At 51.1% G+C, this 27,499-nt stretch overlaps 1 protein-coding gene across 1 annotated transcript in view; it reads left to right on the forward strand.

Annotated features, from left to right (window-relative positions):
* Positions 1-27,499, forward strand: part of GRIK4 (glutamate ionotropic receptor kainate type subunit 4) — a 305,096-nt gene that overhangs the window by 113,430 nt on the left and 164,167 nt on the right. Inside the window, exon 3 of the mRNA XM_047878295.1 lies at positions 15,401-15,565. Coding sequence (XP_047734251.1) covers positions 15,401-15,565 — 165 coding nt within the window. The remainder of the gene's footprint in view (positions 1-15,400; positions 15,566-27,499) is intronic.

The following is a 27,499-nucleotide window of genomic DNA, read 5'->3' on the forward strand; positions in this document are numbered from 1 at the left end:
AGTAATACTTGGAAATTTTGGTTAAATAAAATGTATTACTTAATTTCATAATTTCACCTGTTTATTTTTGGGTTTTGTTTTTTTTTTTTTAGTTTTTATTTCTTTCTTTAATTTATATCCAAGTTAGCATATAGTGCAACAGTGATTGCAGGAGTAGATTCCTTAATGCCCCTGACCCATTTAGCCCATCCCCCCTCCTGCAACCCCTCCAGTAACCCTCTGTTTGTTCTCCACATTTAAGAGTCTCTTATGTTTTTGCCCCCCTCCCTGTTTTTATATTATTTTTGCTTCCCTTCCCTTAAATATCTTTTTACTTTTTTTTAAATGTGGCTCCTGGAAAACCTAAAATTACAAATATAGCTTGCGTTGTATTTCTGTGGGACAGCACCGAGCTGGAGCATAGGCTAAGCTTCAGTAGCAAAGAGACCGAACGTGTCGAATTTCAAAGATCGAAGGGTATGGCTCAGGAGTGTGAGTGAGTCTATAGGTCAGTCATGATTCAGGGCTGGCCGGAAGGGAGCCAAGAAGCCTTGTTGCCATTATCAGTCTATAGTTCCCCTCCACTCCATTCCTGGAGTGTCACCATTTCCAATGTCACCATTTCCAGTTGGCAAAAAAAAAAAAAAAAAAAAAAAAAAAAAGGGAAGGAACGTCTAGGGCATGGGGATGGCCCGATGGTCCGTGGTTACTTCGACTCAAACTCACGGGCCCACTTCAGCTCCAGACCTCCCCCAGCTGCAGAGGACACTGGGAAATGTGGTTTGTAGCTGGGCTATCACGTGTCCAGGTAACACTGAGGGTGTTTTATTGTTAAAAGGAAGAGAAAAAAGGAACCCCTGGTGGCCAGCGAGCAGTCTCTGCCATGGCTTTTCCCTTCCCGCAGCCTGCGTGAACCTGTACCCTGTGCTCTAGGCTCTTTCTTACTGGCCTTTTTGCAGGACTTGCTTCCAAAAGTGCCCCCTTGCTGCCGACATTATCCGCTTCCCTCCCCTCGGGCTCCTTCTTCTGAGCCCCTGTCCTCTGAATTTATAGCCCCTTCCCTTGGGCAATGTGACTCACTCCACCTGCGCCCTAATCACCCTCCTTCCCCGGAAGAGAGCTATACCTGACTCGTTGGCCTTCTCGGCCCCTTCTCAAGCAGCTGGGTCTGCGTGCTGCCCCCACCCCTCCCCTCAAATGGCTCTCACCGGGGTCCCTGGTGACCTCCTCGTTGCCAAATCTCATGGGAAATTCCCAGTCCTTATTTCGTTTGACTTCCAGCCGGCCTCACCACTGCGTCCAGCCTCTTGCATCAGATTCCCTTTTTCCACATTCTCCCCAGGTGTCGAGTTCCCGGGGTCTCTTTTTTTTTTTTTTTTTAATTTTTTTTTTTCAACGTTTATTTATTTTTGGGACAGAGAGAGACAGAGCATGAACGGGGGAGGGGCAGAGAGAGAGGGAGACACAGAATCGGAAACAGGCTCCAGGCTCCGAGCCATCAGCCCAGAGCCTGACGCGGGGCTCGAACTCACGGACCGCGAGATCGTGACCTGGCTGAAGTCGGACGCTTAACCGACTGCGCCACCCAGGCGCCCCTCTCCCGGGGTCTCTTTGACTCGACCCTCCTCTCTCCTCACTGGCAGATCCAAACTGTCACTGCCAGCCTCGCCCTGCGCTCTCCCAGGTCTGCGTGTCCGGCCTGGATGGTTCTCTGGGAGCCAGGCCAGTGACTGTCCGCTGCTAAACGGTGTGCCCCAAACTTAAACAAGTACCACCCCAATCTCATCATCTGCGCCCTTCTCCAGAAGCAAAACAGAACAGTCTTCGTCTTTACCCCCGCTGTGTTCTTGATGTTGGTCAGTGACGTCACCATCTAAGCAGTCAGGCCAGAAGCCCTTTGTATCTCCTCCTGCCCCTCCACAGCCGGCCACCCTTGCCTTATACCTCGTGAATCTTACTCGGCTCTGCCCCCCTTCTTTGATCCTCATTCCTGCCCCTCAGTACCTGCCTCACCTCTTTTTCCTGGGCTATTAAAGTCATCCCCAAACTCACCTTCCCTATTCAAATTTCAGTTACCTCCTCCCTGTATCTTCAGTGCTGTGAGTGATGGCGCTAAAATGCAAATCTGGTGATGTCACCGTCTGTCACAGGCCCTTCTGTTGTTAACCTCCCGGGTCCCTGGCAGGACAAAGATCCTTCCTGCTCAGGCTTCTGTCCTCCCTTCCAGCCGGTCCCGCATCCACTGAACCAGTCACGCCTTTGGGGGGCCCTGCACACTGGAACACGCCTCAGTTCCCTGCCTTTCTAGGGAGCTCACAGGCCTACTTCGAGGCTGCCTCTTCTGTGAAGCCTGGTGCGTAGGAGGCACTGAACACGTGTGTGCGTGAGGCCTTCCCTAAAACGTCTCTCTCTTTCCCAGAAAAGCTGGGGGCTTTGTGATTTTTCTCCGTTACACCACTGAGCGTCTCCACCCCTTCCCGGAAATGTCTTTGAGAGCCAAAGACCCAGTCGTAGTTTTCTGCCATTTCCCAGTGCACCTGGATGGCTCATGGATGGAGCATAACGGGGTTCTGTCCTATTACTTACCATATTGGGTTGTGGCCATTTGATTTGATGGCCCTATCTGGATGCTTTGAAGGCAGAAATACATCTTACCCGCCTCTGTGTACATAGTGCCCTGCTTAAGATTGATGTTGAATAGGTATTTGATGAATTAATAAACAAAGGAATGATTAAGTAGATGGATGCATTGCCTCTGTCACTTACAAAGCACCGGGTTAAGTGCTAAATGAATGGCACGGGCCGTGAGCACGTTAGGGGATTGGAAGAGGGCAGAATCCGCATGGGCCAGAGCAGTCCAGCACGTGCCTGGGTCAGGGCGCCGGACTGTGGAGGACGGGGGCACCAGGCAGGTGAATCCGCAATGCGGAGACGCTGGGTTAGCGCAGGAGAGCCTGGAGGCGGGAAACAGGTAAGGGGTATTGCGGGAGAGAGGCGGGGCTGGTGGCAGGGGAGGCAGAAAGAGAGCGGGGGTCCTCGGTGAGCAAGTGGAGTGGCCAGAGGGCCAGAGAGAGTGCAGGACGGCTGTGCCGTGGACCACGTGTAAGAGAAGGGCCATTCACTGAAACTGGGAAGGCAGCAGGAGCCCCCCGTTCTCTGAAAAGATAATGGGTTACCTTTGGGACATGGAGTTTGGCGGGACCTCCAAGGAGACATTTCCCTCTAGCACCCAGAGATAGGAGTCTGGCGTGGAGATTGGGCAGCGGGGCAGGGGAGGGGTCTTGGAATTACCTACCTGCGTAGAGCTGTTAGTTGAGAATGAATCCTTCAAGGGAGAAAGTACACGATGAAGAAAATGTGGACCGAGGATTGAATGCGGAGTGTGAGGTCTGGGGAACACTGCCAGCTAGGGCTGTATGAAAGAGGGAGGAGGGGAGCCTGGGTGGCTCAGTCAGGTAAGCATCTGACTCTTGCTTTCGGCTCAGGTCATGATGTCGTGGTTTCGTGGGTTCGAGCCCCGCGGCGGGCTCTGTGCTGGTAACACGAAGCCTGCTTGGGATTCTCTCTCTCTCTCTCTCTCTCTCTCTCTCTCTCTCTGCCCCTCCCCACTTGCACTGTCTCTCTCTCTCTCTCTCTCTCTCTGAAAAGCAAATGCATAAACTTTAATAAATGAATAAATGAATGAATGAATGAATGAATGAATGAATGAGGGAAGGGAGTTGGAGGCAGAGCAGGGTTGGAGCAAAGGTGACCAGAATGAAAATCAGACTAGTGTCATAGCATGGATGTTAAAACGCGGCAACCCAAAAAAACCCTCCAGTCGCATATGACTCAGAGCCTCAAAACCCTAAAAGACCACAGAGAGACCTTTGGATCTGGAAGGAAGGAGAGCCTTGGTGATTTCTGGGAATGAATTCAGCAATGGCAGAGGCTCAGGACAGAGAAGATGCAGAGGAATTGGAGGCAGTAGGTATAGACCACAGAGTTTAAAATGTCTCATTTGCTGAGGGTGAGGAGAGAGGGTGGGGAGAAAGTGGGAAGGAGCCAGAAGAGTAGTAACTTTTTTCTCATCACGGCATTTTTTTTAAGTTGAAGTATAATTTGCCTACAATAAACTGCCTGTATTTTAAAGTATACAATTTGATAGGGCGCCTGGGTGGCTCAGTCGGTTAAGCGTCCGACTTCAGCTCAGGTCACGATCTCGCGGTCTGTGAGTTCGAGCCCCGCGTCAGGCTCTGGGCTGATGGCTCAGAGCCTGGAGCCTGCTTCCGATTCTGTGTCTCCCTCTCTCTCTGCCCCTCCACCATTCATGCTCTGTCTCTCTCTGTCCCCAAAATAAATAAACATTAAAAAAATTTTTTTTAAGTATACAATTTGATACGTTTTGCCATAGGTACACCCTTCACACCATCACCACAGTCAAAGTAGTGAAAGTTTTCTATTTTTAAATGTTTGTTTATTTTGAGAGGGACAGAGAACAGGGGAGGGGCAGAGAGACAGAATCCCAAGTAGGCTCCACGCTGTCAGCACGGAGCCCCTGTCTGGCTTCCTAAATTCCGTTTTGTCACTGAGTAGTCTTTTGTTGTATGGATATACCACAGTGTATTTATTCACTTCCCTCTTGATGCTTGTTTCCATCTTTGGCTATCACAGAGCCAGCTGCTGTGAACATTTATGTACAAGTTTCTGTTTAAACCCAAGCTTTCCTTTCTTTTGGATAAATACCTAGGAGTGGAATGGCTGCGTGGTATGGTTGGGGCATGTTTCACTTCTTAACAAACCATCAAACTGTTGGGGCTCCTGGGTGGCTCATTCGGTGGAGCGTCCCACTTCAGCTGACGTCATGATCTCACGGTTTATGAGTTCAAGCCCTGCGTCGGGCTCTCTGCTGACAGCTTAGAGCCTGGAGCCTGCTCCGGATTCTGTATCTCCCCCGCTCTCTCTCTGCCCCTCCCCCACTCACACTCTGTCTCTCTCTCAAAAATAAGTAATAAAAATAAAAATAAATGATCAAAGTGTTTTCCAAGTGGTTATACCATTTTACATTCCCGCCTGTAGCTTATGAAAGTTCCAATCTTTCCACATCGTCGCCAGCTTGATGTGGTTGAGCTTTTTAATTTTAGCCATTCTAAAAAGATTTATGGTGAGATCTTGTGATGACTCATGATGTGGAGCAGCATATCTTTATATGTTATTCACCACCCATGTAACTTCTTTGGTGAACTGTCTATTCAAATCTTTGCCCGTGTTTTAAAAAATTGGATTGTTTGATTTCTTCTTATTGAGTTTTTGAGAGTTCTTTGTATATACTGGATGTAAGTCCTTCATCACATATATGCTTTCTGTATAATATTTTCTCCAAGTCTGTGGCTTGTCTTTCCTCCCATTCATGGTGTCTTTGGGAGAGCAGACATTTTAAATTGTGATGAATTCCAGTTTGTCAGTTTTTTATTTTATGGGTTTTGCTCTTGGTGTCATGTCTAAGAAGTCTTTTCTAATTAAAAGCCACAAATATTTTCTTCTAGAAGTTTTATAGCATTAGGTTTTACATTTAGGTCTAGGATCCATTCTGTGTTAATTTTTATACATAGCACAAGACAGGGTTGGGAGTTCTTTTTTTTAATTTTTAAACGTATGGATATCCAACTGTTCCGGTACAATTTGTTGAAAATACCGTTTTTTTCTAACTGCACTTTTGTCAACATCAGCTGGCCGTATATGTATGGGTCAGAGTAGTAATTTTGAAGGAAGGATTAGAAGTTGGCATAACATCCCTCAAAAGCCAAGACAGATTTGGCTTAAACATTTACGGAGTTCCTCCTGTTGTCAGGCAGGATGCCAGGCACTGGGGATAGAAAAGATTCAAGAGGGGAAGTTAAAGATGAAACTGATCATTGAAATAGAGTATAAGATGCATGGGATTCTATGGGGATACATGCTTGATGCCCTTGATCAACTTCTGTGTTCAGGGAAAGCTTCTGGAAGGAGGGGGCGTCTGAGTGGAGGACTCATTCTGAATAAGAGTGATCCGTGAGCAAAGGTGGGAAGTCAGAAGGAAGAGCCTGAGTAAAAACGTGCAGGCACTCAACGGCATGTGTGTGGGTTTAGGTGGTGCTAGGGTAGTTTGGTATTTCCAGAAGGTAGAGAGGGATGAGCAGAGAAGCGGAACATAAGGTTCGAGAAGGAGAGCCAGGTCTTGTCTGCCATGCCAAGGAGTTCCATTTATTTTGAGACTCAAAGCTAAAAGCAGGGGTTTGCACCTTCGAGTGACGGGCAGCTGTGTGTGGGCATGATGGGGGACGGCCAGGTGGTGGCGGCAAGTTTAGTGGGAAAACCAGAGTCAAGAGGTTGCGGTTGAGTAGCCGACGTGAAAGGACTGAACTTGGACCGTGGTGTTGAGATGGAGAGCAGGGGACTGATTCGGGATACAGTGAGGGGCAAAGCCGGGGCCTTTGGAGGTAAGGAGTTGGGGTGAGGCCATGGTGCTTGTGTGGCTGGTGCTGCCATTAGCTAAACCCAAGGAGAACATAAGAGGGAAGAGGATGAGTTTGCCTTGAGTCTTAATAAATTTGAGATGCTGGGGCGCCTGGGTGGCGCAGTCGGTTAAGCGTCCGACTTCAGCCAGGTCACGATCTCGCGGTCCGTGAGTTCGAGCCCCGCGTCAGGCTCTGGGCTGATGGCTCAGAGCCTGGAGCCTGTTTCAGATTCTGTGTCTCCCTCTCTCTCTGCCCCTCCCCTGTTCATGCTCTGTCTCTCTCTGTCCCAAAAATAAATTAAAAAAATAATAATAAATTTGAGATGCTTATCAGACATTTACGTGGAGATGTCATCAGGCAGGTGACCTAGGACACCCTCCTGGAGGGGGCTGTGAACAAGATCACTTAGGAAGCTTCTGAGGGAGGCAGCAAGAAGGCTCTGCACAGACCCTGGGGCCTCACCAGTATTAAAGGGTAGGCAAGAGACTGTGGACGTTGAGAGAACGGTCAGAGGAACAGCAAGAAAACCCCAGGGACTTCTTGTCATGGAAGCCAAGGAAATTGAGGGTTTCAGACAAAAGGCTCAGAACTTGGGACTCGAACACTCAGCACCCTCAGGTTCAGAGGAAACTGAGACGCAGCTTAACCAAGTGGTGTGGCAGCTCACAGGCTGTGGACCCAGACTGCCATTAAGAGCTGTGTGACCTCGAGCAAGTTGTTTCCACCTGCCCCTGTCTCTGTTTTCTCGCCTGTAAAATGGGACAGTAAGCTGCGGGGTTGTATGGAACTAAACGGAACAATCATACGATGTCCTTGGAACAGCACCCGTCAGATAGTACACACTACTGCCAGCTGGTGATGCGGTTAGACAGAGAATCAAAAGCGTCCCCTGGCTTTGCACAAATGGTTGTTGACGGTGACTTTGTGCATACAGTCTGAGTGGGGTGGTGGGGGCACAAGGCGGATTACAGCAGTTTAAGGGAAAATGAGATGAAGTGAAGTTAGCAACAGTTGAGTAATCACTTGAGAAGTCTGGCTCGAATCGGAGGTAAGATGGAAGGGACAGCCAGAGGGTCACACGTGGTCACTGTGGTCCATGGAGGGTCCCTGTGGGAGGGGAGGGCCTGAGCACGTTTTAGCAAAAGGGAATGAGCTGGTCTGGGGAGAGACTGAAGGTAAAGGAGGGAAGGGAAGTGTGGTGAGAGGCAGAGGGTCAGGAGAGGACAGCTGGGCATGGTGAGGTGGCAAGGCGGGGGGGGGGGGGGTGGGGGGGGTGGGGAGGCTCTCCTAGAACCAGAGACCTCATTATCTGAGCCTATTGGAAAGGGGCACCTGGCTGGCTCAATTGGAAGAGCATGTGACTCTTGATCCTGGTGTCATGAGTTCAAGCCCCACATTGGGTGTAGAGATTACTTACTTACTTACTCACATACTTACATGAAAAAAAAAAAAAAAAGGTGGGGGCACAGAGTGAAGGCAGTTCCAGAAAGTGGCCTCGGATTAATCTCTCTGAGGACTGGGAGAGGGGGTGGGAGCTGGGCAATGGCTGGAGGTGAAGGTCCAGGTTATGGGCTCACTAGTGTGCCCCCCCCCATTCATATGCCTCCTTTTTTTTTTTTTTTTTTTTTTTTTAATGTTTCTTTATTTTGGAGAGAGAGACCGAGTGTGAGCAGGGGAGGGGCAGAGAGAGAGGGAGACACAGAATCTGAAGCAGGCTCCGGGTTCCGAGCTGTCAGCACAGAGCCCGATGTGGGGCCTGAACCCAAGAATCCTCAGGTCATGACCTGAGCCCAAGTCCAACATACTTCAAGACTGACCCGCCCCCCCTGCAATTCATATGTTAAAGTCCTAACTAAGAGACTGCATTTGGAGATGATGTCTTTGAAGAGGTAATTAAATTACAATGAAGTCATTAGGGTGGGCCCTAATCCAGAATGACAAGTGTCCTCACAAGAAGAGGAGATTAGGATACAGATGCAGCTGTGGAAAGACCACGTGAGGACACAGGGAGATGAACTGAGGAGAGAAGCCTCCGAAGAAGCCAGTTCTGCTGACATCTTGATCCTGGACTCCTAGCTTGCAGAACCGTGAGAAAAGAAATTTCTGTTATTTCAGCACCCCCCCCACCAACCCCCCACGTCTGCCCCAGGCAACAAATACAGTCCAGAATGTGAGGGGGAGCTGGCCGGGCGAGGCCAGGGGCAGATGGCAGTCCTGCGTTGCACCCCAGGTGAGGAAGAAGGGTGTGGGTTTCTGGTGGAGCGACCCACACAGCGATGTGACCTCCTCCAACAGGAAGGATGACAGGGACCATCAGGGGTAAGAAGAGAGTCGCGAGAAGTCAGAGGTGAGCATGGGAAGCTGGTGTCAGGTGAATGGTGATCCTGGGGCTGGGGCTCGGCCTGGGAGCAAAGCTGACTGGTTCCCTGGAGCCTCCAAGCATCTCTTTCTCTGAGCACAGGGCTCTAACAGCTGCGGGCGGTGTTACAGATACTGCCTGTAAAGGCTCTCCCGTAATTCTCTGCAACCCCCCCCCCCCCCACCTTACGGAGATAAAAGTTATCAAAGTGCTTGGAAATCTTGAGTAGAGAGATTCTAGAAACCCAAGGGATTAAAGGAGGCTGATTTTTCCAACCTGAGGGGTGATTTCCAGGCTGTTGAGAATTCGAGGAGGGAGAGCCCTGTTCCAGTTCGCACAGGTGGGCCGGCCCCCAGGTGCCCTAGAGGCCCCCACGCGGGCCCTGCACCCTGCAGTGCTGGTTCCGAGGGACTGTTCTCAGTCTGAGCGATATCTCATGCTTCTGCACCCCCTCCTATTATTCACTCACTCAATAACCATTCATTAAGGGCCTCCGGCATACGTGTCTGGAATCGTGAGGGTACAGAGATGAATTTGGCTTGGCCCTCACCCTCAAGGAGCCGGCCGCCTCCGGGAGAGAAGACGGATAAACAGATAGGCATAATAAAAAAGTCAAAAGTGATGAGTGTCTCATGAAAGGTACAGAGAAATTTCTGTGGGAGTTTTAAGGAAGAGGGAATTAATTTGGGACGGGGAACCTGGGAGTTTCAAAGGAAGGAGATCACTCTGAGCTTTTAAGGTTCAATCTAGTTGAGGGAAGTTACAGAAAGACCTCGATGTTAAGGTAAGCACCCTTCCAGGGCAATGAGTGGTCGCTGGGGAAATGTCAGGAGAGTACTGGGCTGGGGAAGTCAAGGAGGGCTTCTTGGAAGAGGTGGGTCTGAGGAGGAAGAAGGAGGGTCCTTACAAGGAAAGGAGGAATAAGGGGCGGGGCCAGTGTCAGCAGAGGCAATGGAGGAAGGAACGTAGGCCAGTCCTGGTCCTGATATAGGGGTGCTGTCGCTATGGGGGTGAAAGGGAGTGCTCTGTGGAAGCCAGAGTGCAGAGGCCCCGATGCCATCTTAGAGACTCAAATGGGACCAACCATCGGATAATGGGGAGGCCTGAGAACTTTGAGCAGGTCAGTGATAATCATGGCCACACTCATTGGGTGAACCAGAAGGGAGCAGAGTGGGCAGAGCCAGGCCAGCCAGCCCCAGGGGAGGTGTCCTCTCTGGAGTAGACCTCGGTCTGGGTCTGGAACATGGAGGAGACCTTGGAGGGGGAGGTGGGCACAGTCGGGAGGCCACCCTTTCCTTCGCATGAGCCTGAAAGGAACTCTGAGAGAACTGGGCAGAGGTACAGCTCTTGGCTTGTGGGGAGAAAGGCCCAATGTAAGGGGTCACCAGCTCCCTGGGCATGAAAGAGGCATGTTAAGGGCTTATTGTGGAAGAGTCCCTGGGCACAGAGTCCGCATGGCCGGAAGCATGAGAAAGACCCTGGCCCCTGATTGCGTCTCTCCATCTCAGCCTTGTCCTTGCTGCAGCCCCCGACCTCGCAGCCTTACTATGCTTCCTCGTTGACTTCTCTGAAGAACCATCCCCGGGGCTGGAAGATGTGTCAGATGATACTGTTCTTCCTTAGGCAGGCGGCTGGGAACTCTGAGCAGCATCCTGGCGTAACCGGACAGCCAGGCCTGGGGGACAGGAGCGTCAGCCGCGCACTCAGTCCTGAGTACGCTGCTCTCCAGACACACACGGGGCCCCTCGCCAGGGACTGCCAAACAGCAAGCCTGCTCTTGGTGACTGCCTGTTGGGGACATGTTCCTCTGGTGTCCTAAGAGCCTGAGCCTGTACCTCGTCCTTTGTGCCCACAGCCCCGGAATCTGGGTTCTGACCTCAATGTGGCCGAGGCCAACCAGCCACCCAGTTGAGGCTGTTCCCAGACAGGAGCTGATCATTGTCAAAAACCTAAAACCTGAATTGAAAAGTGGTGCCCAGAACAGCATGGAGGTTGGAGAGAGTTGCAGAGTCCCTTTGTTGAACCCAGTGGGGAGGAAAAGAAGAAAGAGGTGCTCAGGGGACCTCATATGCCCCTTAATATAACATTGCCACATTCCCTCTTCCCCACCGGGTCATGATCCCTCTGTCTCCGGGTGTGTCCAGTGATGCTCTGTGAGTTGATTATGTGGTGTTCCATGGCTGGCGGCTGTCCTGTACCTCTGGGTTGGTGTTGGCACATTTTCCTTGTCATCGCGGGCCACAGAGTGGGTGGCGTCCACAACGGACATTTGTTTCTCACAGTTCTGGAGGCCAGACGTCCAAGGTCAAGGTGCCAGCAGACTCATTTTCTGGGGGGAGCCTGCTCCCTGGCTTGCCTTCCTGCCACACCCTCACACCGGGGGAGAGAAAGAGAGAGCTCTCTGGTGTCCCTCCTTGCAGGGACACTAATCCTCTCAGAGCAGGGACTTAGCCTCATGACTTCATTTAACTTTCATTACCTCTGAAAGGCCCTGTCTCTAAACACAGTCACTTTGGAAGCTGAGGCTTCAACATGTGAATGTAGGTGGGGGGCACACATTCGGTTCCCAGCATGTGTCCTGAAGGTGTGCTGTCGAGGAGAAGAGAACCCACAACCCCAGAACAGACGATCGTATGTGTGTTGCCTCCTGTCGGTCCAGGTGGGATTGTGCCCTTCGTGTACTGACGTGACAGAGACAACTGAGGCGTCGGTAGCATGAGCCTGATCCAAACATCGCCGAGGGAGCTCCCCCCCGCCCCCCGCCCCCCTAGAGGGCTGAGCTCCTTCCCAGACTTACAGGGGACGTGGGCATTTTCCGAGAGATTGTTTTATTAATTTACTTGGTTACAAGTGATTTACTAATATTTACAAGGTGATCGATGGAAAAGTTGGGGAGAGTGAGGTCATATGGCCCAAAGAGAAAAAGGCTCCCAGTTTTAGAAATTTACTGGGGGTTGGGAGTGTTAGCTAGGGGAATTTCCAGAGGCCCAGGGTCCTGTCTATTAGTGTTTCAGAGTTGATTTGCCTTGATGAGACTTTCTTTTTTTAATGTTTTTTTTTTTTAACTTATATTTTGAGAGAGAGTGGGAGCAGGGGAGGGGCAGAGAGAGAAGAGGACAGAGGATCCAGAGCAGGCTCCGTGCTGTCAGCCTGTCAGCAGCAAGACAGCAGCGAGCCCGATGTAGGGCTCGAACTCGTGAACCTCGAGATCTTGACCTAAGCCGAGGTCGGACACTCAACCGACTGAACCACCCAGGGGCCCCAAGACTTCCTTTATGGTGTGTGAAAGGCTCGTGCGCCCTGTTGCGATGGACTGAATTGTGTCCTCCCGAAATGCACGTGTTAAATCCTAACCCCCAAGATGATGGTATTAGGAGGTGGGACCTTGAGGAGGGGATTCGATTTTGATGAGGTCACAAGGGTGGGGGGACTTCCGTGAGGGGATTAGTGCCCTTCTGAGAAGAGTCCAGAGAACGTTGTCCCTCCCTCTCCGCCATCTGAGGACCATGTAAGAAGGCAGGTGTCCGCAATAGATCCCAACCATGCTAGCTGATCTCAGATCCCCCACCTCCACGACTGTGAGGAAAAAATGTTTGCTAGATAAGCCACCTAGTCTGTGGTTGTTTGTGACAGCAGCCTGAGCTGATTGAGACGCACCTACCTAGTACACCCCCTTCTCGGCAGCAAATTCCCCTGAAGACGAACTGCACCGAAGGAAATGAGCCTTGGTTCAGGGTCCAAGGTCTACATGAGGTTGAGCTGGGGTTACCTTCTACGTCTACTGCTCACCAGCCCTGTGAATTGGGGCAGATCCCTCGACCTCTCTGACCTCTGTTTTCTCATCCTCAAATGAGGATAACACACAGAACACACACTTCTCACAGAGTTGTTGCAGAGATTGAGTGAGATCGTGTCCACTAAGCACTTACGCTAATGTTGTCACTGAATAAATGCGTGCCTGCTAACATAAAGCTCGCGTGCCATGGACCTAGTGCCTCTTTCCCGTGACTTGTGTGGGATGGCTCTGCCCATTCCTGGCATTTCAGATGTCTCTTTTCTATGCTTTAAGGCTAGACTAGTGATTTCTAATTCTATTTTATTTTATTTTATTTTATTTTATTTTACTTTACTTTACTTTATATTATTGTGTTTTATTTTATTTTTTTATATGTTTACTTATTTTTAAGAGAGAGAGAGAGAGCATGAGAAGGGTAGGGGCAGAGAGAGAGGAAGACAGAGGTTCTAAAGCAGGCTCTACGCTGTTAGCCCCGAGCCCGATGCGGGGCTCGAACCCACAACCTGTGACATCATGACCTGAGTGCCCCCTATTTTGTTTTTAATGGTGCAACTTTTTTTTTCCATATCGAGTCTTACGTGGAACCCCAAATATCCAAAACTGATGGGGAGGTGTGCTGGTTGAAGCTGGCGTGGGCTGGAGACCTCCATGTGGCCTCCCCCTCTGCTTCCTAATGGGACCCGGGGCCCTCCAAGGAACACCATTTGAGAATCATTTCTGTAGGTTGCCCTTCTTTTTCTCTTCCCAGGGTCCTCCTCCTGGGCCAGCCCCGTACAATCGTTTAGATTTTTGCTTCCCAAGTAGTATTCTCATCCTGGTCTCGCTTTTCTGAGGCCACCTGGGCAGGTGTTGTGCGTGTCCTCAGGCTCTTCAAACACACCTTTCTAGCCCTTTGGCCACTCAGGCAGGTGGTGATCACACCAGGTGTGTGAGGACTTTGCTACTTAATTCACGGAAGCCCACTTAAATGCCTACGTCTTTGGACGCACCTCCGTTGCCCAATGTATGGCCCAACCTGTGTCAATGAATCTGATTTTCATCGTTCAACAAGGCAACGCGTATAAACACATCCACAAATCAGAAAAAAAAAAAAAAAGGCCTTGTAATATTCTGTGTCCTGGTTTTTGGTTTGGAAAATGGGTCACAGTGGGTATGGGAGCAGGATCCAGAGAAGACAGCATGGGACCTGGGTCTCTTCAGTCCACACCAGCCACAGAGATTCAAGGGCCACGAGTCGGTGAAATCTATTTGGCGTGATTCCCCGTGATGCTTTTCTGAGCCTTCAAACCTCTGAAAGATAAACTTCATATTTCTCCTTTTTTTTTCTGTAACAGCTTTATTAAAATATAATTCAGATACCACACGATTCACCCACTAAAAGTATACGACTCAGTGGTTTTTAGTATAGTCACAGCATCATGCATCTATCACCATAGTCAATTTTAGAACATTTTCATCACCCCGAAAAGAAACGTTGTGTGTGCATTAGCAATTACTCCCCCATGCCATCCATCTTTTCCACCACGGCCGCTAGGCAACCACTAATCTGTCTACCTTCCACCTCTGTGGATTTACCTATTCTGGAAATTCCATATAAACGAATCATCCGACGTGCAGTATTTTGCGTCTGGCTTCTTTCGCTTAGCATCATGCTTGCGAGGGTCATGGCTGTTGTGGCATGTGTGAGAACCTCCTTCCTTTTTATTGTCACGTACTGTTCCATTGCGTGGATATACCGCATTTAGCTTATTCGCTCGTCAGTCGATGGGCCTTTGGAGTTTTCCACTTTGGGGTTATTATGAAATAGTGCTGCTCTGAGCATTCACATACAAGCTTTGTAGAGATGCTCGATTTTGTAACTTCCTCTGCCAAGAGAATGAACGGTATCCCGCGCTCGATTTGTTGGGTGTTTATACCATGTGCCAGGTACTATGTTGAGCACTTTGCATACGCTGTTCACGTAATCTTCACAGAAGCCCAAGGACTGGGCGCTCTCCCCGTTTTCCAAGTGAGGAAACTGAGGTCTCGTAGCTAATTCGGGATGGAGCTGGGATTCGAACCTAGGCCTCTGTGCTACCCAAAGAGTGCTTCCGGAAGTTGGGCAGCTCTCGGTACCACCTCCCTCCAACCATTCCTATTAAGTCACGCCGATGAAATCCGTGTGATGTGTCACCCACGTACGTTATCTTACTGAAGTCACACACCAACCCCCGGAGGTTCTCTTACTCCTCGTAACACTCAGTGAGGAAAGGAAGTTCAGAGAAACTACCTCGCTCACCGGCTGCCATGGTTCGTCAGTGTCTGAGCCGGGAGCGCCCGGGTTCGGCAGGACCCTGACCCTGCTCCTTCGTGCCACAGCTCTCCCTCTCATGCCTGGCTTCCTTTAACCCTCTCATCTCAGGGCGAGTTTCGCAGAGGCCCAGAATGCCATTTTCACAGGACAGCCACTGTCTCCCTTTGCACACGCGGGCCGGTGTGCCCATGTACATCCAAGCGTATCGCCACGCCTGGGTCTCAGGACCTCGTACACATTGGCCCCCGGGGCCCTGCTATGACGTGATGGGGTTCCTGAGGTAGAGATGCACATTAGAATTCATAGCTGCACCTGGCTACGAACCACGACCCTTAGCATGTAGAGAGCTGGCTTTGGGAATAGTTCCGAGGACGGCAGGGTGGAGGGGGACACGGGGAGCTGCCTGGAAGAGGAAGGTGGCAGTGGGGGGAGACTGGACAAAGAGGAGGGTGACGGGAGAGGGTACCAACTGTCTCCGTGTGGTTGCCTGCCCACAGCTGCTATCTTGGATGACCCCATGGAGTGCAGCAGAGGGGAGCGGCTCTCCATCACCCTGGCCAAGAACCGCATCAACCGCGCTCCTGAGAGGCTGGGCAAGGCCAAGGTCGAAGTGGACATCTTTGAGCTTCTCAGAGACAGCGAGTACGAGACTGCAGAAACCAGTACGTAGAATGGGCAGGGCTGCTCTCTGCTTTCCTTGCTGGCAGAGGAGGGGCTGATAGTGTGAGCTGTACCCAACACCAGGCCTGCGATCGGCCGTTCCCAAGAGAGGGAGAGAAACACGCACCAGGAGGCCCCACAGGGCTTAGTCTGGATGAGGTCCCCAGGTTTCGTTGCCAGTTATGTGTGGAGTAGAATTAAGACAGGATACTCATTAATGCATTCACCCACCCATTCATTCCTTCATCTATTGATTCATCCAACTCCTGGACGTATCGTACGCAAACCGCTGAATGAAACCTTGTGTGTGATTAAGAGAGGTATGGCCAGCCCAGGGCCAGCTTAATCCAGGCACATCTGATCACCCGTCTTGCAATTTTGTGGTGAGGGCAGCGCTGTGGGACTTGGGATGGAGTTTGGCTGTTGTGTGGAAGACCTTGGACAAGTTACTTTTCCCGTTTAACTCAGTTTCTTCATCTGCAAAATGTGAGTGCTCGCCTCTACTTTGCAAATCTTGCCGGTTGGTGTGAGATTTAAATCACTTAAAATAGCACACAACCCTCTGTAACAGGTCACTCGAGTCACATGTGTGGAGCCCCTACTATGTGCTAGGCACTGATTTTGACGCTACTACCCCGAGAGCTAGGTGTTATTGGCCCCACTTTATAAGAGAAACAGAGGCTCAACGTTGAGTATCTTGACGTTGACTATCTTGCCCATCCACAGAGCTAGCTGAGGGCTGAGCAGGTCCGGAAGCCTGCATTCACGTGATCACCCTGCAAGGCCGGCACCCGGTCTGCTATGCCCTCCCTGGAATTCTCTGGTGTGTTGCTGGTATCCCCTTGACGACTTTACAGGATGAGCTTCCCACTCGGTGCGCTGGTGCTCGTAGCTGAGCTGGAAATGAACAACCCCAGTGCAGAGGGAAGGAGAGGAGCCTCTCAGCCCAGAGAGGTGATAACGTCTCTTCCCCAAGACTTTGCCCCGTCTCCTCCCTTTGTAACACACGTCAGCCTTTGGTTACACTCACTGGCAAAACCAGACTAAAATAAAAGAGCCACCTGCTCAGGTGTACATGTGACACACCTGGTCTTCTGTGTGTGGACTCAGCACTGCTCTGATCTGGACCATTAGTATTGCAAGAGAAGAGACACATCACACTGGCCCACGTGTGGTAGGTAGGATGTTGTGTGGCTCCGGAGAGGGCAGGAAGGGAGGAAGCCTAGGATCTTTGTCTCATAGCTCCTTTCTGGCTCTTGTGATATCGAATCTGTGCTGTTCCCTCTCTGGCTTATTGCTTTCCCTGGCTCATTCATCATGCACCTGTTCCATAATGGCCATGCAGGCCCAATGTCTGTTTATTCAGGAAACTTTTAGTGAGCATTTACTCTATTTCAGGCATGATTCGGAATATCATGCATTGGGAACGATGCAGAAAACAAGGTAGACGCAGTCCCAGCCATCAGGGGTTTACAGTCTCTGCCCAGCGTGCACATCAGTGGCAACTTCCCTCGGCCCCTCTTGGTTTGAATTTGCAAGGTAGAGGATCTGATGGGTCCAGCTCATCTTGCCATGGCAGATGTCACAAGTGACAGGTGTTGGCCAGATGGCCTGATAACGACCCTTGTGGAGAGTGAACACTCTTAGGGACCATACAGAACAGGACTGTTGAGTCCAGCAGGATCTATTGACACAGATTCCTACGGACAGGGGAATGAGGGAACAGGTACCGGCAATAGTCCTTCGCTTATTCATTAGTTCAGTCAATAAATATTTAGTGAGTGCCTCTTGGACTCTCTTCTCGGCAATGGGGATCCGGCAAGGAGCAGGTGGAAATCCTAGCTGTCAAAGAGATGAAATTCTGGTACAATGAAAGGAAGATTCCAATGTCTCTACACCTTCTGAATGAAATCAGAAATACCAGCAACGTCTTGTGAGATCTCCTAGTCCAGTCTGTCGTGGATCTTTGTCTAGGAGGACGGGTCCCCGACAAGGATCTAGGTTCCTAAATAGCTTTGCAGTGCGTACTTTGAAAAGCCAGCTCCTCCCTCCTTCCCTTGGGTTTCTTGGGGCAGAACAGAGAGCACAGATTGCCCATTGTGGTTGGGGGTCATTAGCAGATGTAAATTTCCTCTCCCGGTGACCCACGCAGCCTGTCTTAGTAAAGTCAATACATCTAAAATATTTAGCCAGATGAATCAGGGGAATGAAGGAAACGGATACTTTTATTCCACGTTACAGAGCTTTGGGGCGTCTTTTTCATGCCCTTCTTTTAGGCGCCAAGTATTTTATTAGCTAGTAACCCATGGTTCAGCTTTTACATCTCACTGTGTTTGAGGCATGATTAGCATTTGTTAGAAACAGGGTTTCTGGATCTTTCTACCCCAAAGGCCTTTCATCTGAAGCCAGAGCTGCTTCCCCACAATGGATTTTAAACACCACCCAGATAGTTCATAGGAATGTTCCAGCCCAGCTGTTTCCCTCCCGAAGTAAGGGAGAGAACAGGCGGTGGGTTAGCGCTCTCGGCTGATTCCAGGCAGGGACTGGACTTCAGTGGCCGTGTTGGGGGAAGGAGATAGGAGGGAGATGGGGTCCCCGGATCAAGGAGGGACGATAGATCTGCAATCCCTACTTTGGGGAGTCTGTGTTATAAAGAGTGAAATGTGGATATTAGAATCAGACCGGTCAGTTTTAAATCCTGGCTCTACTGTTTATTAGCTATGTGTGCATAGGATGTACTATAGTTTCCTTGTTTTGTGTGTGTGTGTTTTTTTTTAAGTTTATTTTGAGAGAGAACATGAGCAGGGGAGGGACAGAGAGAGAGAGGGAGAAGAGGAGAATCCCCAGCAGGCACCGCAATGATGTGGGGCTCAAACTCGTAAACCAGGAAATCATCACCTGAGTAGAAATCAAGAGTCAGATGCTTAACTGCCTGAACCACCCAGTCACCTCTACAGTTTCCTCGTTTGTAAAATGAGGGTGATGGTAATGTCACCTCCTAGGGTCGCTCAGGGCACAGCATGAGACGGTGGAGGTGAGATGCTTAGTACCGTGCGTGTTACTGGCACGCGGTAAACGGCCCCTGTGGACTTTGTTGTTGGCTTTCTTTCCTCGTCTCCTTTGAGCAGGCTTCCTTCCTGTCTTATCATCCTCTCCCTCTCTTCTGTGTTCAGAGTCCAGCCACCTGGAGGTGACAGCACCGTCTGCCTCCCAGCTCTTCTCGAGCGGCCTGTCTTAATGTCAGCACGCCTCACGGGGCGTCCGCCGTAACTGGACATTCCTTTCCCTTTCCAGTTTTCCGGACTTGATGCACCTGACAGCGTGGAGCCTTTGGAAGTTGTGATGGGCCACCCAAAGCCAGCTGCTGCTCAGTGTCATGGGCTGTGTTTTCCCCAGGCTGGTGGCCCAGGGCTAATTTGCATGATTAACTGAAAACTATCTGAGTCATTCTGGGGCCCTGAGCAATGCCCCCAGACTCACACCTGTCACCCACGGCCAGGACCTCTGTTCCAAGGGGACGAAGGAGACGCCAGCGGTTCTTGGTGGTGGAAAGCGGAGGCCAGCTCTAAGTTTGCGGTAGCAATCCAGCAACGTACCATGGTGTCCACTTTCAGTAGCAGTAGGTGGGTTTCAGAAAGTTCTGGATAGATCACGCTTTAATGAATTATGTTCGGGGCGGGACTATCCGTCGAGGAGAACAATGACTCTTGCAAGAATCTAAGATCTCAAAGTGTCCAAGAAACCGAAGATGCTGACGTCCAGGGTTCCACTTCCTCATCTGATGGTTGAAAACCAGGCTGGGAGATGGGAAGGACCAGACGGGGCATTAATTAACAACAACCCCGGACACTGGAAAGTTACAAGGGCAAAATCACCTCCTCTTGTCTCTGGTTCACTTAGATTTTCAGATAGTGGGTTTATTTAAAGTGAGGGTCGCCCGTAAGGCTTCCTCAAGCCCACGTGGGGTTCCCTTCACCCCTGCCCTGTCACCGTCATTGCCTCGGGCTTCTTGATGTTTGGCTTCCCGACTCCCTCCGTGCAGCCCGCAGATCTGAAATGAGAGGGATGGACGAGACCTGCTAGGTCATCTCTTTCCCGCCTGGCCCTTTCCCTCCCTGCTTCTGTATCTTATCTGCACCTCAGCCTTTCTCGTGCAGGGAGGTTCCCACAGGCCTTGCCGGGCTCTGTTCCACAGATCAGCGTGTCTCCCGCGGCTGCCGTATCCGAGCTTAACTGAGCGCCCGCCCCCTTATCACCCAGACGCCCGGAGGCACTGTCCCTGCTGCTGCCAGAGCCAGTTTGAAGTTTAATTTACTGCAGAGCCAGAAGCAGGGGCCTCCCTGTCAACCCCTCGCCTCTGCCTTGGCTTGTCTCTGTGAGGCCAAGCGTGCTATCAGCTGTCCACACTGTTTCCCCTGGAGACCCAGAGGCGCACTGGTTATCCGGCCCCACGCGGCCCCTGTGCCTGTGGAGAGGAGCAACGCGTGGGGTGCTCGGGCCGCAGGGTTTTGCTCTTCCTCCATGAGCTCCCAAGCTCCTCACAGGCTCCAGCGGCATGACCTCGGGTGATGCAAAGCTGCCTCCAGTAAGTGAGGGCAAGCGTTTCTCCCATCAGTTCAGTAGACCAAATCCAAGTCCGCGTCAGGGGAGAAAGTGAGAAGCCAAGAGAAAGTCATACGAACAGCGATGAGTCACTCAACAAACATCCCTCGCTGCCCCCTCTCTGAGCTCCCCACATCCCATGTGCGTAACGTGGACTCAGAAACGCATTGAGATCATCTGGTCCAACTTCCTCATGGTTGGGGGGCAGGTGGGGAGACGGAGGCTCACAGTCTTTCCCAGGAGGCAGTTAAAACCCAAAAATGTCTGACACGTGGCATAAAGTTCAGTAGCTGTGCCGCGTGGCTCAGACGTGGGCAGAGGGCGGGTGGAAATACGTAACATTAGCTGCAGCTGGTGGTCAGATCGTGCCTCTGGGCTGGACTTTGGAATGTTTGGTGGGCAAAGAGAAGAGAAGGCACCCATGCAGACTGCGTGGTGGCACGGGCCAGCGCTCGAGGCAGGAAGCCACACTGGCTGGGGGCACAGTGACAGCTGGGCGTGGCTAAAGCAGAGAGTTTCTGTGGGGCAGTGGTGAGGGCCGGGGTTGGAGAGCAGTGCAGACTCGGGGTCAGGTTCTGGAGTCGGACGGGCCAGGATCCTAATCCTGGGCTCTGCCAGCACCTTGGGCTTAGCTCCTGTGCCTCAGATTCCTCGCCTATAAAGTGAGGATAATAAAAGTTCTTACTTTAAGAGGGGTTTTGTGTGTGTGTGTGTGTGTGTGTGTGTGTGTGTGTGTGTGTATTAAATGAGGCGATGGGCTGACAAGACTGAGAGCAGTGCCCAATATAGGGTGAACTCTCGATAAATTTTACGAAGCAGCAGCAGCAATAGGAGAAGAGGGAGTAGGAGACTTCGTATACCAACTTCTCCCTCGCAGGGTGACTGTAAGAATTCAGGGCGCTGGCCCGTCTGCCAGCCCGGCGCCTGGCACGTGGAATGTCCCAGTAAATGGTGGTGCTGTTCAGGACCAGGCCGAGGGCTTTCAAGAGACGCCCTGGGTGGGGGGAGCCAGCGGCACTTCTGAGTTCTCTGGCCAGGGAGAAGCCTCCCCCCCACAGCACAGGACGGTTCAGAGGCCTGGTGCTGTCACCCTCACGTGCCCCCTTCGTCAGCTCGGGGGTCAGCCAGGCCCCCCATTCAGCCCTTGTCCGCTCTCGGAGGGTTAAGGATGGAGGACACTCCCGCAGGCTCTGGCGCAGGCTGGTTCTTCCAGGGTGTTGGAGGCCGTTGTTTGCTTTGCTCCGGGACAGTCAGGCTTCGCTTTGCACTGGGTTTGCCGCGTAACCAGACCCAGAGGCCCTGTCTTCCCGCCCAACTTGGGCTTTAGCATCACGAGGTGTTTTGATGGGAAGGGGCCTCCGAGTTCTCCCAGCCCCCGCTGGTCCACCTCGCTGTCAGCTCCCCGTGGCCAGGCCTGTTCACCAAGGGGCTCAGGGAGCCACTGAGTGACTCATCGAGTGCCAGGCTGTGAGTGAGGAGGACCCTGCCCCACCCATGAAGCTGCCCCTGCCCTGGAGGGCCTTGTAATCAGCGATGCCTACATTTAACCCCTCTTACGCCGTCTGCATCACAGACAGACCCTTCCTCTCCCTGTGAAGACTCAAGAGAAGGACTCGGGGTCAAGGCCAGAACTGGCATCTTGAGGGGAAGAACCACCCCCTTCCCCCACTTACAACACCCCATCATGGTCTTTTATTCCAGCAGCTTCTCTGACCCTGGTCTTCCGATGCCTCTGCTGGCTGGGCAACTTTGTTGCCATGGCAATGTCATTCACGTCTTCATTCCCTCTCTTCCCTGCCCCCACTGGGAGGCAGAGGTAAGGTGCACCTCCCTCCCCAGCGGTCCCTCTCACAAACTGCCCAGGGCTGTCACGCAGCTGGCCCGGGCCCATCGAGTCAGCGTTCCAGAGGTTTCAGAGCTGAGGCCCTTTATAGAGTTTCCATTTTTCTTGAGCAAGGCATCCTTCGTAAGGAACGAAAGAACGATTCCCAGACCCCAGGAGGTCCCCAGGCCATGGGGGTTATTGGATTATTTTGGATCATTTCAATTCAGTTGAGCAAACATCTTTTGAACAGTTCCTTTTTTTTTTTTTTTAATTTTTTTTCAACGTTTATTTATTTTTGGGACAGAGAGAGACAGAGCATGAACGGGGGAGGGGCAGAGAGAGAGGGAGACACAGAATCGGAAACAGGCTCCAGGCTCTGAGCCATCAGCCCAGAGCCCGACGCGGGGCTCAAACTCACGGACCGCGAGATCGGGACCTGGCTGAAGTCGGACGCTTAACCCACTGCGCCACCCAGGCGCCCCTGAACAGTTCCTTTTTGTCAGAACCGAACTAAGGTGACCCAAGCCCTCAAGGGATTCCCAGTCTATTGTGGGAGATGGACAATGGATGGTCGGAACGGCACAGGTCCACAGACCTCTAAGGCTGGATGTTTTTAGAATCTAGAACTTTCCAGCTACGGGAAAGTCATGCACGCATCATGCATTAAGTAACCTCTCTAGCGGGGCTTCGGGCAGAACCCCAGACTCAAATAAATGCATAATTACGTTCAAATATTCGCATACTATAAATAACCTCACATCTGTCTGTTTCGATCAGATTTTGCCACCAAATGAGCTTGATGAAAACCATCCAGTTTCAGAGCCTTTCGGATTTTTGGAATTGGGAATAAGGGATTGTAGCCTTCTAAAAGAATTTATTTTTAGGAGAAGCTTCTCTCTATTGAGGCCCAACATAATGAAGCAGCTTGGGGCAGAAGCTGGCCAGGAATTCAGAGAACAGGGAAGCATCTGTCTCAGCAGCTCCAGGGCAGGACTGACTCAGAGCCACCGTGTGATGTGGTAGGAGGGGGAAGTGTGTTCTTGCCTGGGGGCAAGGTCTGAGCTGGGCACTGGAGGATCAGTAGGAGTTTGCCAAGCCGAAGGGCAAGAGAGGGCCTAGACCACGGTCACCTGGGGGCGCGAATAATGCTAATGGACTCCTTCTCAGAAAAGTGTTTTTAAATGAATAAGATAGAAAGGATGACCAAGGAAACCAGTTATATGGCAATGAGTTAAAATATTTGTATAGCGATATATTAACAAATGTGCTTCTTCCTTAAGGTATTAAATGGCCACACCTAGCAACAGGTGCCACTGCTGGCCTGATTTTGAAATAATGATATAAATGTTATCTTGAGATTATCTGAAGCACTGCAACGTGGCAGGAAAAGATTTGGGGTGTCCGTTGGTGACAAAGTCACACGTACCGTTAAGATACTGTGGTTATCGCCTATGTTCACAATTGGAGGAAATGCCAAGTTTTACTTAGGAGAGAAATTAATGATGTCGCTTTCCCCCCCCCAAAGTGTTCACAGACCACTGACTTCTACCCCCCAGATCTGAGGCAGCAGGTTAAGAATCCCAGGTCCGGTCAGGGAGAACTACTTGGGACCAGGCTCGAGTAGGAAAATTGGGAGTATGTTCCTGGTGGGCTGGTGTGGAATAGTCAGTTGTGCGATGGGACGAAGGGCTGGGAAGGTAGTATCCTTTTTTTTTTTTTTTTTTTTAATGTTTATTTCTGAGAGACAGAGTATAAGCAGGAGTAGGGGCAGAGAGAGAGGGAGACACAGAATCCAAAGCAGGCTCCAGGCTCTGAGCTGTCAGCACAGAGCCTGATGTGGGGCTCGAACTCACAACCTGAGATCGTGACCTGAGCCGAAGTCGGACGCTTAACCGCCTGAGCCACCCAGGCGCCCCAGGAAAGGTAGTATCTTGAGGAAATCACACACATTTGAATTTTACTTCCTCCTTGAAAGAAACTTTTTTATGCCTTCTGTATTTTATAATGACGTGTTATAAAATGAGTAGATGCTCATGATAGAAAGTAAGAGAAAAGAAGAGGGGGAAGAAAATCATGCAACGTCGAACTGGCCAAAGCGATCCCCATTAACGTCCCAGTTAATCACCGTGGGACGGTGGGAGGCTGCAGGGTGCCAAGGTGAGGGTGCCGACCTGGGGTCAGGGACTGAGGGCGTGAATCCCGACTCTGCCCTTTAATTTTTCTGTCCCACTCTCTCATCTGTAAAATGAAGTTGACAGTCATAGTTCCTATCTCATCGGGTCGTTATGAGACTTAAATACGTCCGTTCATATAAAGCGCATAATTAGCTCCCAGTAAATGCGGGCTTTTATAACATCTTCTTACAGGTGTTCCTGAGCGCCTGTTTTTTGTATTTGCTTGGTTGTAGCCTTCATGTAGATATATGTATAATTTCATATCCTGCTTCTCTCTCTTAATATTATTTCATAAATATTTTTAATACTGTCATAAACTGTTCCTAAGCATTTTAAATACCTAAATAATACTCCATGTGGGTATATGACCGACATTTAAGGTAAGTGTTCCCTTATGACTGGACCTGTAGCTTATTTCCAGTTTTCCATGGAAAGTGTTGAGCAGGCATCAGGGTGGTTCAGCAACTATTTATTGCGCACATAACTATGAAGCACAGGCCCTGTGTTAAGTATGGAGGATACAGAGGTAAATAAGACAGGCTTTCCTCTCTGCCATGGACATGATGGGTGCATGATACCAGAGCGGAGTCCCCGTGGCAGTGTCTGGCAGGTGGTTGGAACTTGACCTTTAACCCAGGACATAGGTCAGAGTACAGGATCACCTAGGCAGGGAGGAGAGTAGAGGTCAAGGCAAGGGTGAGATTGCCCGGGGAGAGGGAGGCACAGATCAAACCTGGATTTAGCAGGTGGAGAAAGGAAGAGGAATCAGCAAAGGAAGTGAAGAAGACTGACCAGAATCAGGGTTGGACGGTTATGAAATTCAAAAGAACACAGCAGTCAGCAGCATCAGGTGCTGCAGAGAGAGAATGGGATGGGAAAACTGCTAAGAGGTCACTGGTGACCTCGGGAAGCAGATTCAGTAGAAAGAGATGGGATGGGGGTCTGGACCGGAGGGGTGGGTAGGGAGGGGTGGGGTGGCTGCAGGGAGCTGGGGGGGCTTCGAGATAGCGAAATGGGCACCAGACAGGATGGGGTCAACACACTTGAATTCCGGTGCTGACTCTGACCTTTGTTAGGTGCCTGACTCCTCTAAGGAGGAGTCACTGAACATCCCTCGGGTGGTGTTTCCTTATCGGTAAAATCAGGGACTAAGACCCACTAAGGTGCAGGAGTCTGATGGCCGACGGACTTAGAGCGTCTAGTGGCCAGTAAGAGTTAAGCTTGGCTGAGATCACGTGGCCTAACTTACATGCCAGCTGCTTCAACTTGGAAGAGCAGTCTTCAGAGATGAAGCCAGCTTGTGGCTACTTTGTCACTGGGAATGTTTCAGACACAGTACAGATGAGCTCCGCTCGGGTACCCACAGCCCGCAGCCTCTTGGCCAGCTGAGATCCCCGGTGTGGCGGGATCCCTGCGTGAGCCTCAGGCTGGGAGGACAGCCTGTGGTTTGTGTGTGAAACGGCAACACTGGGATTTGGGCTCTGGTGCTCCCCCCGCGAGGGCCCATGAGGGCCATCATGTGGCTGTGTGGACCAATGTTTAGGACCCTACCCTAGGAGAAAGAACATCTAGGTTGCAGGTGTGGCTTTGCAGCCGCCTCCTCAGTAAGGAACCTTGGACTGATCCCTTAACCTCAGTTTACTGGCCTTGGAAATGGCTCAGCCTGACTCTTGACGTGAGTAGGAAGAAAATGTGTCCAGAGTCAAGTTCCGAATTTTGCAGTGAAGAATGCCTTGCAGTGTGTCCGGGAACCTCGGTGCATATTCCAGCGGGCGACTCTTGGGTTCTGATACCACGGTCAAGTTCTCTCTGTCACCTCCTTTTTCTCCCATCCTTTGGTGCTCAGTCTGTAGCGTTTTAAAATCTGAGATTCTCTCCTCCTCTTCTGATTGCGTAGTCATCCATCCCTCCACTCATTCGTTCAATGACTGTGAGCTGGGCACCTAGAAAACCTTGTGCTGGACACTGAGGAGGTGAGAAGCGGGGTCTTAGAGACAAGTATGGCTCAGCTGCTGCCCTTACGGGGTTTGAAATCTAGTGAGAGCAGAAAGACATCTAAGCAACAAGCTGAATTCGGCACATTTACAAGCGTCTCAGTACAGAGGGACACACGAGGGGCCTCAGGGGCCCTGGGGGAGATGGGGAAGATTAATTCCACAGAAAGGAGCCGGGGAAGGCGTAAGGAGGAGGGCATTTGAGGTGCTCTTTGACAGGGTGAGTGTCCAGAGTAGAGGAAGGAAAGGCTCCTTCTCCGTGGGGAAGCCCAAGATCACAAAGTGCCCGACATACTCAGGGAAGCAGGTGCACCAAGCTGGGGTCTAGGTGAGCAAGAGTGACAGAGGATGCCATCGAGACATGAGACTCCTTGCCTCTCTCTCTCTCTCTCTCTCTCTCTCCCTCCCTCCCTCCCTCTTGTTTTCTCTTTCTGCTTATCTCCCTCCTGCTCGCTTGGCTTTAGCTGAGTCTGATATCTTCTCTCTGCGTCCTCTCTACCACCCTTTGTCCCACTGCTTGTCTGCCTTTCTTCCTCCCCTTCCTCTTTAATTTTTTTTTTTAATTTTTTTTTTCAACGTTTATTTATTTTGGGGACAGAGAGAGACAGAGCATGAACGGGGGAGGGGCAGAGAGAGAGGGAGACACAGAATCGGAAACAGGCTCCAGGCTCTGAGCCATCAGCCCAAGCCCGATGCGGGGCTCGAACTCACGGACCGTGAGATCGTGACCTGGCTGAAGTCAGATGCTTAACCGACTGCGCCACCCAGGCGCCCCTAATTTTTTTTTTTTTAACATTTATTTATTTTTGAGACAGAGAGAGACAGAGCATGAACGGGGGAGGTTCATAGAGAGAGGGAGACACAGAATCCAAAACAGGCTCCAGGCTCTGAGCAGTCAGCACAGAGCCCGACGCGGGGCTCGAACCCACGGACCATGAGATCGTGACCTGAGCCGAAGTCGAACGCTTAACCGACTGAGCCACCCAGGCGCCCCTCCCCTTCCTCTTTAGATTTGAGGGGTTAACAGACTGCACGGCAGGTGACCGTTCTGTGAGCTGGGCCCTCAGCCCCCGAGGCAGCCATGCTGAGGCTCCCAGCACCCTCGCTGCAGGTCTGGCAGGATGGAATCCGCAGGTTTCCGCCGTTAGCCCCCGTCCTTCAGGGACAGCCAAGACAATTTACGCACCCTGTTGGCTGTGGCCGTATGTTGTCATAACCTGGGTCATTTCCTCATTTAATACCTTCCATAAACTCCAATAAAGCTGTCCCGGAGCCCCATAGTCCAGAAGAGGAGAGGCACTGAGTTTGGAAAGGTGGGAGGAGGCTGGGGGGAGAGTGGCG

Source organism: Prionailurus viverrinus, chromosome D1 (assembly GCF_022837055.1).
Source record: "Prionailurus viverrinus isolate Anna chromosome D1, UM_Priviv_1.0, whole genome shotgun sequence".
Taxonomy (NCBI): Eukaryota; Metazoa; Chordata; class Mammalia; order Carnivora; family Felidae; genus Prionailurus; species Prionailurus viverrinus.